General features: G+C 37.2%; 1 protein-coding gene across 2 annotated transcripts in view; it reads right to left on the bottom strand.

Annotated features, from left to right (window-relative positions):
* Positions 1 to 13,038, bottom strand: part of PIK3R3 (phosphoinositide-3-kinase regulatory subunit 3) — an 85,596-nt gene that overhangs the window by 16,668 nt on the left and 55,890 nt on the right. For both annotated transcript variants that reach the window (XM_060305968.1, XM_060305975.1), the window contains exons 5-7: positions 10,542 to 10,722; positions 10,029 to 10,154; positions 2,020 to 2,162 (exon numbers count right to left, since the gene is read on the bottom strand). In XM_060305968.1, coding sequence (XP_060161951.1) covers positions 2,020 to 2,162; positions 10,029 to 10,154; positions 10,542 to 10,722 — 450 coding nt within the window. The remainder of the gene's footprint in view (positions 1 to 2,019; positions 2,163 to 10,028; positions 10,155 to 10,541; positions 10,723 to 13,038) is intronic.

Genomic DNA, 13,038 nt, shown 5'->3' with positions numbered 1-13,038 from the left:
TTAATTAAAAAAGAAAAAAAAGAGTGTTCCATTCCATCCTATCCCTGCCTCAGGCCACAATGACTTGTTCAGAAATGGGAATAATACCCAAACTGACCCAATGAGAGTCAAATCTAGGACTCTTACTAGAAATATTGTAAACAGAGATTCTCTCTTTCCACTGGGACTAAGTTGTGAACATGTGATTCTAGGACTCCCAGCAGCTAATATTGCTACCTCGTAGGGAAAGCCTGCCTGAGGATGAAGCCAACACAGAGAAAAACTGAGCCAAAAGACACAGCATGAGGGGAATCCTGATGATCTTGTTTGGGCCCTGGATCCAGCCATGACTGAACAAGTAAAGCTGGGGTACTATGTGAATTAATTGTGGTAATACATGTAAAAGGACTAAACTGTGCCTGGGACATCTTGGTAAGCACTCAGTAGATGACAGCCCTAAGCTTTTCCAGCACACAAAGTTTTGCTGTGCTCTGAATCCTAAGGCAACAACTGTCCACATTACTCACTTGTCACTCAATAATATGTAGTTTTATATTACTATTAAAACATCATCATGATACTTTAACTCCCTTTGCAACTAAACTACAAGTTCTTTTCTATTTCTTCATTATTAGTAATAACTGTCACTTACTGATACCATATGTCAAGATACACACACACACACACACACACCCCTACCTTTCTCTACCATAAATGTGTGTGTGTGTATCACTTAGTCCTCATAGCATTTCAACAAGGTTTTATCCACAGTTTTATGGAGGAAGAAACAGGCTCAGAGAGTTAAGTAACTCACTCAAGGTCACACAGCTAGTAAATGGTTAATATAGCATTTAAGCCCACAGTTTTATTCATTAAGCTATACTGCCTCACAGCACTTAATACTACTCTTAGGCACACAGAAGTTCACTAACACTTTGGTGCTAATATGAGAAATAATTTTGCTTTTCCCTTGCATGTGATTCATTTTTCTTTATGATCCACTTTTTCACTCCTCAGCCCCATGTTATTTGGCTCATTTTCTAATACTCCACTAAATTTGCTTTGATAAAGGTTCCCAATACTCTTTTAGTTGCCAGATCCAATACTCATGCTTCTCACTCTCTGTGTAATCTCATCCTTAGCAGTTACCATCACCTACAACACTTTGGCCTCCCAAATGCCTTCTGTACTGTGAGTTCCAAATCCAGATAACCAGCTGCCTGCCTCTCAGACAACTCCATTTGGGTTTTCACAGGAACTTCAAAACTCATTGGTTCCAACCCTGAACTCCCCTGATGTACTTCCCGTTTTGGTGAATTACACATCCCTTAGTCACTAATATCAGAAATCTAGGAATTATCTTTGGCTTCTCCCACACCTGCCAGATCTGGTCAGGCACCAAGTCCTCAGCATTTCTATTAACTACCCCTCCTTTCGTGCCATTGCTCTGGTTCAGGCCTTCACCGTCTTTTAACCTGATGACCACAAAGACGCAATCAGTCACCTGCAACATGCAGGCTGGTCTTCCTGCCAATGGTCTTGCTCTGCCTTCAACTAATTGTCAGACTGCTGCCGTTGGTTTTCAGTTCAACAAATATTCCATGGGCACCACTATGTACTCTCAGGCACCATAAAACCTGCTGGAGCTATCAGGGAAAATAAGCCACCACCCTTACTCTCAACAAGCTCAAAATTCAGTGAGTGTGACTTTCAGTAAATGTTACACTAGGGATCAGGATAGATGCTGTAGGGGTGGGGATAAAAAGCCCCTACACCAGTCTAGGGAGTCAGGGAAAATTTTCCAGTAAGTTGTATCTAAACCGAGTCCTAAAGGATGAGCCGGGGTCAACAATTTTGGAGGACGGAGAAAGAACACAGAAGAGACAAGGTTCAGCTTGGTGCCATTAGTGGGAACAGCAAGTAATTCCATATGGCAGGACTGTCAAGTTTGAGGGCGTAAAAGCAGACATGTCAGAGATTATTGGAGAAGAAAAGATGTCTCGGGTCACTGATGCACTTGGAGGTATTAGGTAGATTTACCGTTCAATTTCCTTTTCATTCCCCTCTTTCCGAAATCGCTCAATATATTCTTTGCTATGTTGTTCTTGTGTATGACACTGCTCTTCAAATATTTTAATTGTTTCATTAAAAGCTTCAATTGCAGTCCTCTTCATCTGTATTTCCTGTAAAAAAAGAAAACACACACACTTCATTATCTTTGTATTTTTTGTAACCTTAGGCTTAAAACAAATCTTACAATTCTTGTTACGATTCCATATAATATCAAATTAAGGGGACCAAAACAAACCCTTCTACCCGTATTACTTGTATATAAAATACATCATTCAAACCCTAAAATAAAAGAAAAATAACTATTACCTGAAATATAGCTGAGAAACACAGAAAGCCCTCTGAGTTGCTAAGAGAGATTAACCCTGAACATCTTGAAGACAAGGATAAAGTTCTGCCTTTGTAACTAATGTAGTGCTGACCCCCAAAAGGTGCTGAACGAGTGAAGAGACAGAGCAGAGGAGTTCATGCACCAACATGCAAAGCCTTATTTCCAGAAGAGCCCTATAGAGTCTACTTATACTTACTTTCATTTCTAAAGCATGGCGTTTTCTAAACAGATTCATTAGTAGATTAATCTAATTAGAAGCAGAAAATGCAAAGGGGAAGAATAGCTGCTAAAACGAGATGCAGAATAATATGAAAAACTAAAAACTCCACAAAACAGAAGCCCAGGAGGCTAACAGAAGCCCAGGAGGCTAAGCCGTTCACATTGTTCACCACATAGGGTAAGTGGTCCTCCGCATTCCAATGAGCTCTGAATATATTTGTACACTTTAGCTTCTGAATCATGATTCTCCTAAAATCTTCAAAGAGGGTTAAATTTTGTTCAATTTACTTTAGAAAATCAAGAAATATGTGTAAAGATCTAGAAAGATTGCAATCCTGAATGTTTACAATTTTAAAAGTTTTGGTGCTTATGGGATAATTCAACTATTTAGCAATGATTAATTTCAACAAATGATTATTGAGAATCCACTGTTTAGAAAGTACCACCTGGTGTTAAAGAGATTCATAAAACATGGGGCCTGCCCTCCAGGATTCAGAATATACAGGCAAAATAGATTCCTGAACTTTTATAAGGTTTTGTTTCATGTCACGATAGAGGCAATAAAGTGGGGCAATAAAGTTACTTACTGCTTTACAGAGACTTCATGGACGAGGCAACATCTGAGCTAGGTCTTAACTGAGAAGAAAATTCAGCATTGCACATAGAAGGCATGGCATGACATATACATGAAATAATAGTGGATGTTAGGGATCAGCAATTGCTCGGTAGGGCTGGAACATAAGGGGATTAGCAGATATGGGACACTAGAACCTTGTGATGTTTCATACAGCTGAGGTTATATCATACATTATCTCAAATAGTATTGTAAACTTATTGTAATGCCCGTATCTAAATATCTAGCTATAAATTCTACAACTCTCAAATTCTACAACTCTCAAATTATAGTCGTGGCTCCCTTGCAAGGTTAGAAATTACCTATTAAAAGTTCTGGCCCTGTATCTTCAAAGGAAACACCAAAAACTTGACTTTACTGACACTGTTGTGTGTGTTGGTAGGTAGGGCAGCAAAGGAAAAAGTATTTGGTGCTGCTGCCAAAGCAGCAGCTCCCCCTCAAACAACGCCATTATACCTACCACCGAAACTGTAACCCTACCTTTATTTATACCTGCTCTCCTTCTCTTCTCTTTTACCTACATGTGCTCTGGGTCTCACCTCCTTTTCCTTTCTCAGGCACTTCATCTCATCACATCAACTAGCCCCTCTTACAGCATTCACTCCACCAGTTTAAGGTTCCTTCTCATCGGCATACACACAAGTTCAAGTAACACCACTTTGAAAAAAAAAAGTTCCTTAACCTTAATTTCTCTTCCAGTCACAGTTAAGCTTCTTAAAAAAGTTGTTTATATGGGTTCTCTCTCTTTCCTCATCTCTCATTCATACTGCAACTCGCCCTATTCTGGCTTCTGTACTCACCATTCCACAGAGACTGCTCTTTCCAAGGTCACCAATGATCTCATTGCTGAATTCCTGTCTCTAATCCCAAACCATCGCTAAATCCTATCACTTTGCCTCCTAATTATATGTAATCCAGATGCCAAATATCCCCACATACAGCCTATTCTCACCCTGTGCCAACTCTGATTCAGGATACACCATCTCTTCCCATTCACTGGGAAGAATTCGATTACATTAAAGCAATCTAGATTGTATCTAAGATTTCACAGAAAAAAACAGGGAAGGTCTGTAACACTTAGAAACACTATGACACAAACAGAGGTCAATTCTTTAATCTCCCTTTAACACTCATTGTCCCAGCACATCTCCTAAACTGCTAATCACTGGATCCCTTTGGATCCCGCCCTCTCTTCCTCTACCTCCCAAAGCATTAAGCCTCCAAGGCTCTTCTCCGCTCAGCCCCATCTCAGGTGTTGCTGTCAATTCTCACACGGAGGAATTAGCCCTCTTCTAGCTTTGACCTCGTGGCTTTTTTGGTTGCTTCCATCCACCCCCATTCCCAGCTCCCCAACCAGGGATTCCAATTCCAGAACCCAGTCTCTTAGCTGCCCAGAACTCATATTCTGCTGTTAAAGCCCCCATATTACTGGGCATGTGTGCAGCACGTGGAGCTTTCTCTGCTTTCTCCAGTCATGACAAGAAAGCAGAAATGCAGCTCTACACAAACCAAAGCCATATGCAATAGAGGCCATTTTTTCTTGCCTCCATTCACAGGAGGGTTAGCCCTCCCCAAGATTCCAGTCCATACCATGAGTCTGACTTCACACCCTTGACAAGGGTGGAGTGCTTTGGTTCATTATCTTGCATAAATTCATTCAACAAATAATTGAACACTAACTATACGCCAGGCATTATTTGAAGCATTTGGGATATGTAAGTAAACAAACTTAAAGATTTCTGCCCTCCTGGAACTTATAGTTTAGGGGGTTATACAGACAATAAATAATAGAACAAGTAAATAAATTACATAGTTTTTTAGAAGGTAAGAAGTATTACGGAAAAAGAAAAGTAGAGTGGGAAAGGAGAAGTGAAATGTGAGCTGGAATTTCAAATAAAGTTGTCAAGTGAGCCTCGCTGAGATGACAACATTTGAGCAAAGCCTTGAAGGTGGTGAGGTGGTTGGCCAGGTGCCTATCTCGGGGGAAAGTGTTTCAGGCAAGGAAATGGCTGGTGCAAAGACTCAAAGATAGGCAGCAGGTCTAGTATATTCGCGGAGCCACAAGGAGGCTAGTGTGGCTGGAGTATAGTGGGGAAGAGAGTTATAAGAAATGAGGTCAGAGAGAAAGAGGGACACAGATCATACTGGCATTGTAGAGAGAACTCTGGCTTTCACTCTATGTAAAACGTGGAACCAGAGGTGGGTCTCAAACAAAGGAGTGCTATGATCTTACCTATGTTTTACAAGTATCACCTAGCTGCTATGTTGAGAACTGACCAGGGCAAGGGGAGTATAGATAAGGGCAAGAAGACCAGTTCGGAGGTTTCTGTGATAAATGACTGACAGTGGCTTAGATCAAGGTATTAGCAATGGATGTGGTGAAAAGGAGTAGGATTCTGGGTATATTCTAAAGGTAAAGTCAACAGGAATGCCTGATGGACTGGACGCAACATGTAAAAGAAAGAGACTTCAGGGCGTTTGACCTGAGTAAGAAGAATATTACAATTCTCAACTGAGATGGGGAAAGCAAAGGGTAGAACAGCCTTGACGTGGAATATCAGAGTTCAATTTTGGATATGTTAAGCTTGAGATATCTACTTAAACATCCAAGTGGGGCTGTTGAATAGGCAGTTGAATATATGAGTCTAGAGTTAAAAGAAGTCAGAAGAACCAGAGATAGAATTTTGGGAGTTACTGACATATAGGTGTATGTAAAGGCCATGAGACTCTTTGAGATCACACCAGAGAGTGAATGACTATCCAGAAAGGAGAACAGAACAATGGTCAAAGAGGAGAAATCAGCAAAGAAGACTGAGAAGGAACTACCAGGGAGGTCAAGCTCTCAGCTGTCTCTGCTTATTTCCAGATCCAAAAGTTCCATTTATGATTATTTATTATGGGTTTCTCTTCCACCTCTGATCTATAGAAACAGTCACATTGTTTTTGCATACAGCCATGGGCTTTTAATGTTTATCATTTTTTAGCACGAGATATAACATAACAGTAAAGTACATAAAAAATACACAGCTTAACAAGTTATTATAAAATGAACATCCACTACCAGCACCCCAGAAATTCCCTGTGTATGCTTTCTGGATCACAACTCCCTGCCTTTTCCCACTCTACCTTCCCTGCCTTGGTGATAACATTATCCTGCCCTTTATGATGATCATTTCCTTGTTATTCTTTATGGTTTTACCACTTTATGCTCACAGCCAAAATTAAAAAGTTAACATTTGCTTGCTTTTGTACCTTATAGAATACACTCATATTATATATATATATTCTTTTGTATCTTTTACTCAATGTTTTTGTGAGATTAAACATAGTGTTATACATTGCCCTTTAAATAAATATACACACACAATTATAGTAACCCATCATAGTTTTATTTGATGCAGAGGAAAGGGATTAAAGTATGCTATTTTGACTAATGCACATTATATTTAACAAATATTGTCAGAGCACTTTGCACTTTTACAAAATAGGGCCTCATCTCTCCCTCTGTATTTCTAGAGTCAAATATAGTTTCATACCTAGACTAGGTATTCAATAAATGTTTTTGGATGGTTGTGCTAACCTTTTATACCTGATTCTCTCTCTCTCTCTCTCACAAACACACATTCACACTCAAATATAGCTGTAGTTGCCAGTATCTGCATCTTATAGATGGGAACTTGAAGCATGGACAAGTGATGTCTCTCATGGGACATCACTAGTTTTTAACATAACCAGGATTAGAAAATAAATCTCCTAAATTCCAATTCAGTTCATTTTATATTTTTCAAAAAGGTAATACATGCACAGAGAAAAAAAATAAATCAAACAATACAAAAGAATAGTAAAGATTAAGTTCCCTACTCCTGCACCCTCACTGCCTTAATTACCTTCCCCAGAGAGTATGTCAGTTTTTGACCAGAGATATTCTGAGTACATATAAATATATAACACCTTCCAAATTCTTTTTTTAACCATAAATGACAGTATACCACATACATTTTTCTTTTTAAAAATTATTTATTTATTTATTTGGCTGCATCAGGTCTTAGCTGCCAGCAGAATCTTCATTGCAGCATGTGGGATCTTCCGTTGCAGCGCATGGGCTTCTCTCTACCACATATATTTTTCTGTACCTCACTTTTTTTTTTTTACTTAATATGTCTTAGAAACCACTCAAAATCAGTAAATGTAGACTGCCTTATTTTTTTTGATGGTTATAGAATAATTTCATTTTTTTTGTTTTTTTTAACATCTTTATTGGAGTATAATTGCTTTACAATGGTGTGTTAGTTTCTGCTTTATAACAAAGTGAATCAGTTATACATATACATATGTCCCCATATCTCTTCCCTCTTGCATCTCCCTCCCTCCTACCCTCCCTATCTCACCCCTCTAGGTGGTCACAAAGCACCGAGCTGATCTCCCTGTGCTATGCAGCTGCTTCCCACTAGCTATCTATTTTACGTTTGGTAGTGTTCATTTTGTTTTAAAAAGAAGAAATGCCATTTTTGTTATAGAATAATACATGCATATTATTTTTTTATTATTTCCTTCTTTCTATTTTAACTGTATTTTCCCCAAATCTCTCTAATTCTATCCCCAAAACATCCCAGAATATTTTTATAAAGTCTTCTCCCTTCAGGTGAGTAGGTACACCCACAGCTGAAATCATGTACACACAATTCTAAATGCTGTCTCCTTTACCTGAAACTACATCATTAGCATTTCTCAGGTCATCAGGAATTCCTAAGAAGCACTTAATAACAGCAGTTGCCTCTGGGGAATAGGGACTTTTACGTTGTGTGATATAATTCATAGAATTCAGCAACATTTATATTGAATTTAACATATATATTTACATAACTTTTTCACTTTTTAAAAATCAAGAAGTTTTAAAATAACTTCTGAAAACTATTCTAATAGCTGTATAACCTTCTATTATATGTATGATAATTTCACCATCCCCTAATGTTGACCACATATGTTGATTCCTCAGTAACTTTTTCCCCATTCTAACTCAAACACTAGCCTCATCACAGATAATGCACCTAGAAGAGGTAAAGGAATACAGAAAAGCTGAAATTTGCAGTGTAAAAAAAAGCATATACACACAGGCACACCACAGACACAAGTATCAGAAAAGGGAAAAAAAGTTATTAAAATCATTCTGAATAACTAATTAACTAATAAAAGAAAACCTGAAAATAAAATGAAATCAAACATCTCACATAGAAAAATGGACCATTACGGCAATTCTGGCCACTGTAATCCCACACCTTTCCCCAATCAGCACTATATCTCATACCTAACCTATAATCCTCACAGGCCAATATTCCCTAATAAACTCCTCCAGTCCTGAGGTTCCTGGTGCAGTCTCTACCTTTACACTGCCCACCACAGACACTAGCTTAGAAATAAGATCAAGGGCTTTGGGGCTGAGAAATCAAGAACATTAATTCTAGGGTCAAAACAAGGTACCATGAAGCACAGTAAGACTGGAATACCCTTCACAGTTAACAATTATAAACTATAGACAAAGATATAAAAAAAACAAGTATTTCACATTATAGTCAAATTGTCAAAACACAAAGAGAGAATTTTGAAAGCAGCAAGAGAGAAGCAACCTGTCATATACAAATGACCCCCAATAAAATTAATAGCTGATTTCTCATCTGAAACATGGAGGCCAGAAGGCAGTGGGTAGGCATATTTAAAGCCCTGAGAGAAAAAAAAAAACCATCAACCAAAAATTCTATAACCAGCAGTACTGTCCTTCAAGAATGAAGGAGGAGAAATTAAGATATGCCCAGATAAACAAAAGTTGAAGGAGTTTGTTACCACTAGACTTGCCCTACAAGAAATGCTCAAGAGACTCCTTCAGGGTGAAATGAAAGGACACTAGACAGTAACTCAAAGCTACATGAAGAGGGACTTCCCTGATGGTCCAGTGGCTAAGACTCCGAGTTCCCAGTGCAGGGAGCCCGGGTTTGATCCCTAGTCAGGGAACTAGATCCCATGTGCTGCAACTAAGATCCCACATGAGGCAACGAAGATCCCGCGTACCGCAACTAAGACCTGGTGCAGCCAAATAAATATTAAAAAAAAAAAAAAGCTACATGAAGAAATAAAGAATACTGGTAAAGGTAACTGGATAAGTAAATATAAAAGCCTATATGATTTAAAGGACAAATGCATAAAACAATAATTATAAATCTATGCTAATTGGCAATGTATAAAAATGTAATCAGTGGTAGTAACAATATAAAGGGGGAGGAATAAAGATGTATAGGAGCACAGTGTTTATACCCTATTGAAAACTTATTCAATAATAAGTTGGTATTATTCAAACCAGTTTATTTGATATTAAAAGATATTAATATGAAAAAGAATACGTATACATATGTATAACTGAATCACTTTGCTATACACCAGAAACTAACACAACATTGTAAATCAAGGATACTTCAATTAAAAACAAAAAGATACTAAGATAGCTTAAACAACAAGGTCCTACTGTATAGCACAGGGAACTATATTCAATTTCTTGTAATAACCTATAATGGAAAAGAATCTGAAAAATAATTTTTATATATAAATATATATAAGAATTTATATATGTAAATCAACTATACATCAATAAAAAATAAATTTAAAAACTTTTTAAATTAAAAAAAGATATTAAGACAGCTAAAGATTGTCAGGTGAATTATAGAAAATTATAAAATTATAGAAAATCCGATATAACTATAATACTTATTGCATACTTATTGGCCTAAACAACAAAAATATACTAACCTGGGATGTTCTGGTATATTCTTCATATAGCCTGTCATACTCTTTACTCTTTTCCTGATACTGAGAGTGATACTCTTGCAGTTTTTTACCTACTGCATCAATGTTATCTTCTTTTACCAACTGATCCTATACAGGTAAACAAAAGAAATAAAGAATAGGAAACATAAACAGAAGTATTTTTATATAAAGTTAATAAACACATACAACAAGCTATTAAGGAGTAGTAGCCACAAAATAAGTTCTAAAAATATCTTAAATCTTAAGTAGGAAATTTTAAACATCTAAATTTCTTCTTTTTTCTGATAAGCCTGGTAAGTTAGAATCAAATGATGTTGTTAAATAATGACTTGCCAATTAGCTATCAAGAGCTTGTGTAATCATGGGACTTCCCTGGCGGTCCAGTGGTTAAGACTTCACACTTCCACTGAAGGGGGCACGGGTTCGATCCCTGGTGGGGGAACTAAGATCTTGCATGCTGCACAGCACAGCCAAAAAAAAATTGTGTAATCATACCTGTTGGTATCTGGACACTGGGTACATCAGCTTCACATCAAGTTTGGGATTGTACTGAGCAAGAGATTCATGATGATAGTGGCTAATGAGCTCCACCACAGAATTAAATGTCAGAGGATCAGAAAAGCCATATTTACCATCTCGATGATAGATCTTTATTAGCTTATTATTGCCTCCCTTCCTGTGAACAAGACAACAACTGTAGATTTTTTTCCCAAAAAATTCTATTGAAGTACTACTTTCACATGGAGATATGAAAGCTTGGTATTACATTATAAACAAGTTTTTACTATGTTAATGAAACTGGAATGGGTAAAAAGGCACATGTTATGTGTGTAGAAGTATACATAATATCATATTTTTTTAACAACTATTTCTTTTGTCTATAAAATATCTTGGTTACTAAAGGTCAGCATACTTACACAGCTTCCAGTATCAACAAATTTAGCAAAAATAATCACTAAAAAAAATCAAAACACAAGTAAATTGTATCTTTTGTTTATTTTCTGAATGAATTTTTAAATTTAAATTCTATATCAGGAAGAACAGGGACAATCTCTTTGGGATCTAAAGGTACGTGGTTGTGTGTCTGTGGAGGGAAGCAGAAGCAATCTCTACATGAAGGGGGATGATAACCATTTGTCACACATACACCAACACAGCACTCAAGGTTTTATTGTTAATGCACAAACATAATTAAGCTCCTTGAATGATTTATAGCTGAGTAATTAATCTAGCACCTTACATTATTTTTTCTTTTATATTTGCTTGTAATTCTTGGAAATGACTATTTATTTAGGCTATCACAATATGTAAATGATTCAACTGTCATTCAACTGTTTTACAAAGTACAGCTTTTGAAGAGTCATTTATATTAGATGGATGTAATCTGATGCTTGAATAGTTTAGACCACTTTTGCTTACTGAGTCATATCCAATGGTCCCTTAAAAGATAATTTATAACCAAAGCTTAAAATGGCAATGTTTTACAAGTCCCATAAGGTATAATCTAAAACCAGAGCAGATGTATTCATTATATCATAGCAAAATACTGCACCATTCCCACTCAACTGTTCTTATAGCAGAATGCAGACTTAATGGGGAAAAAATATGCTTCTGTATCTCTTTATGCCATGCCATTACACATGATAAATGAACCACTGGGATTTGTGAAAGGTCAAACACAATTGGTTTGAATCTGTGGATTGATTTAAATTTAATGCTCAGAAGGTCACTGTTTAGATGGATGAAGAACTATTCCTGTAAAATGTACATTAGAAGGACCACCTAATCATATGCAGTTTCTATAGGTGTATATACCCACACATATACCCACAACAAATGCAAGCTGGTCTTTCTGCTAGAGAAAAGCTAAAAAGCACTCATTCATTCAAAAAAAACTTATTGAACATCTACTATGTGCCAGGAACTGTATGAGGCACAGTGGACATAATGATAAGCAGGCCAGATATAGTACATGCTCTCACAGAACTTCCAATTTAGCAGCATGAGGAATGTGTCTCCATATTTATAAAGAGGATAAAGAATTTTTCATTAAGATAGAACATATAAAATATACAACTAGATATATCAACTGGTATTAAGTCCTTTGGAAAAAAAATAAAGCAGAGTAAAGGGAAGAGATCATTCTGGGGGTGGAGAGATTGCTATTTTATACATGTTAAACAAGGAAAACCACTCTGTTCAGGTGACATTTAGCAGAGTCCTAAATGAATTGAGGGAGCTAGCACAGCAGATATCTGGGGGAGAAGTTTTCCAGACAGAGGGAACGGCAAGTGCAAAGCCCCTGAGGTAGAAGAAAGCTTGGCATATTCCAGGCACAGCAATGAGGCCAGTGATGCTGGGGCTGAATGAGCAAAAAGGAGAGTAGTGGGAGACAAAATAAAAGATATAAAACGAGCTTAGATCATTTAATAGCCTATGGGTCATCGTAATGGCTTTGGATTTTGCTGAGTAAGACAGGGAAACACAAGAGGGTCTGAGCAGAATGATATCATCTATTTTGTGTTTTAAAAGGCTCATTCTAGCTGCTAGGTTGAGGTGAGACCATACAAAGTGGGAAGGGGTAGAGTGGAAAGATAATCTAGGCAAGACATGATGGTGTCCTGGACAAGAGTAGTAGCAGTGGAGACACTGAGAAATGGTGGGATTCTGAATATATGTTGAAGAGAGAGCTGACAGGATATGCTGTGGCCTGGATATGGATATAAGAGAAAGAGACAAGGTAAAGATGATTTCAAGGTTTTTATCTTAAGTAGCCAGAACGGAACTGTCATTTATTGGAGTGAAGAAGGATATATAAAAGGAACACGTTTAAAGAGGAAAAAACAATTTTGTTTTAGACATGTTACATTTGAGATGCCTAGTGAACATCCAAGAGCAGGGGATCCTGCAGCCTATGTGAAGAATCTAAAGTTCAGGAGAAAGTTCTGGGCTAGATGTATAAAATCAGGAATTGTCAGCCTATAGATGTTAT

This window comes from Globicephala melas, chromosome 1 (assembly GCF_963455315.2).
Source record: "Globicephala melas chromosome 1, mGloMel1.2, whole genome shotgun sequence".
Taxonomy (NCBI): domain Eukaryota; kingdom Metazoa; phylum Chordata; class Mammalia; order Artiodactyla; family Delphinidae; genus Globicephala; species Globicephala melas.
Note: the sequence above shows the minus strand (reverse complement) of the source record. Positions and strands in the feature narration are given on the sequence as shown.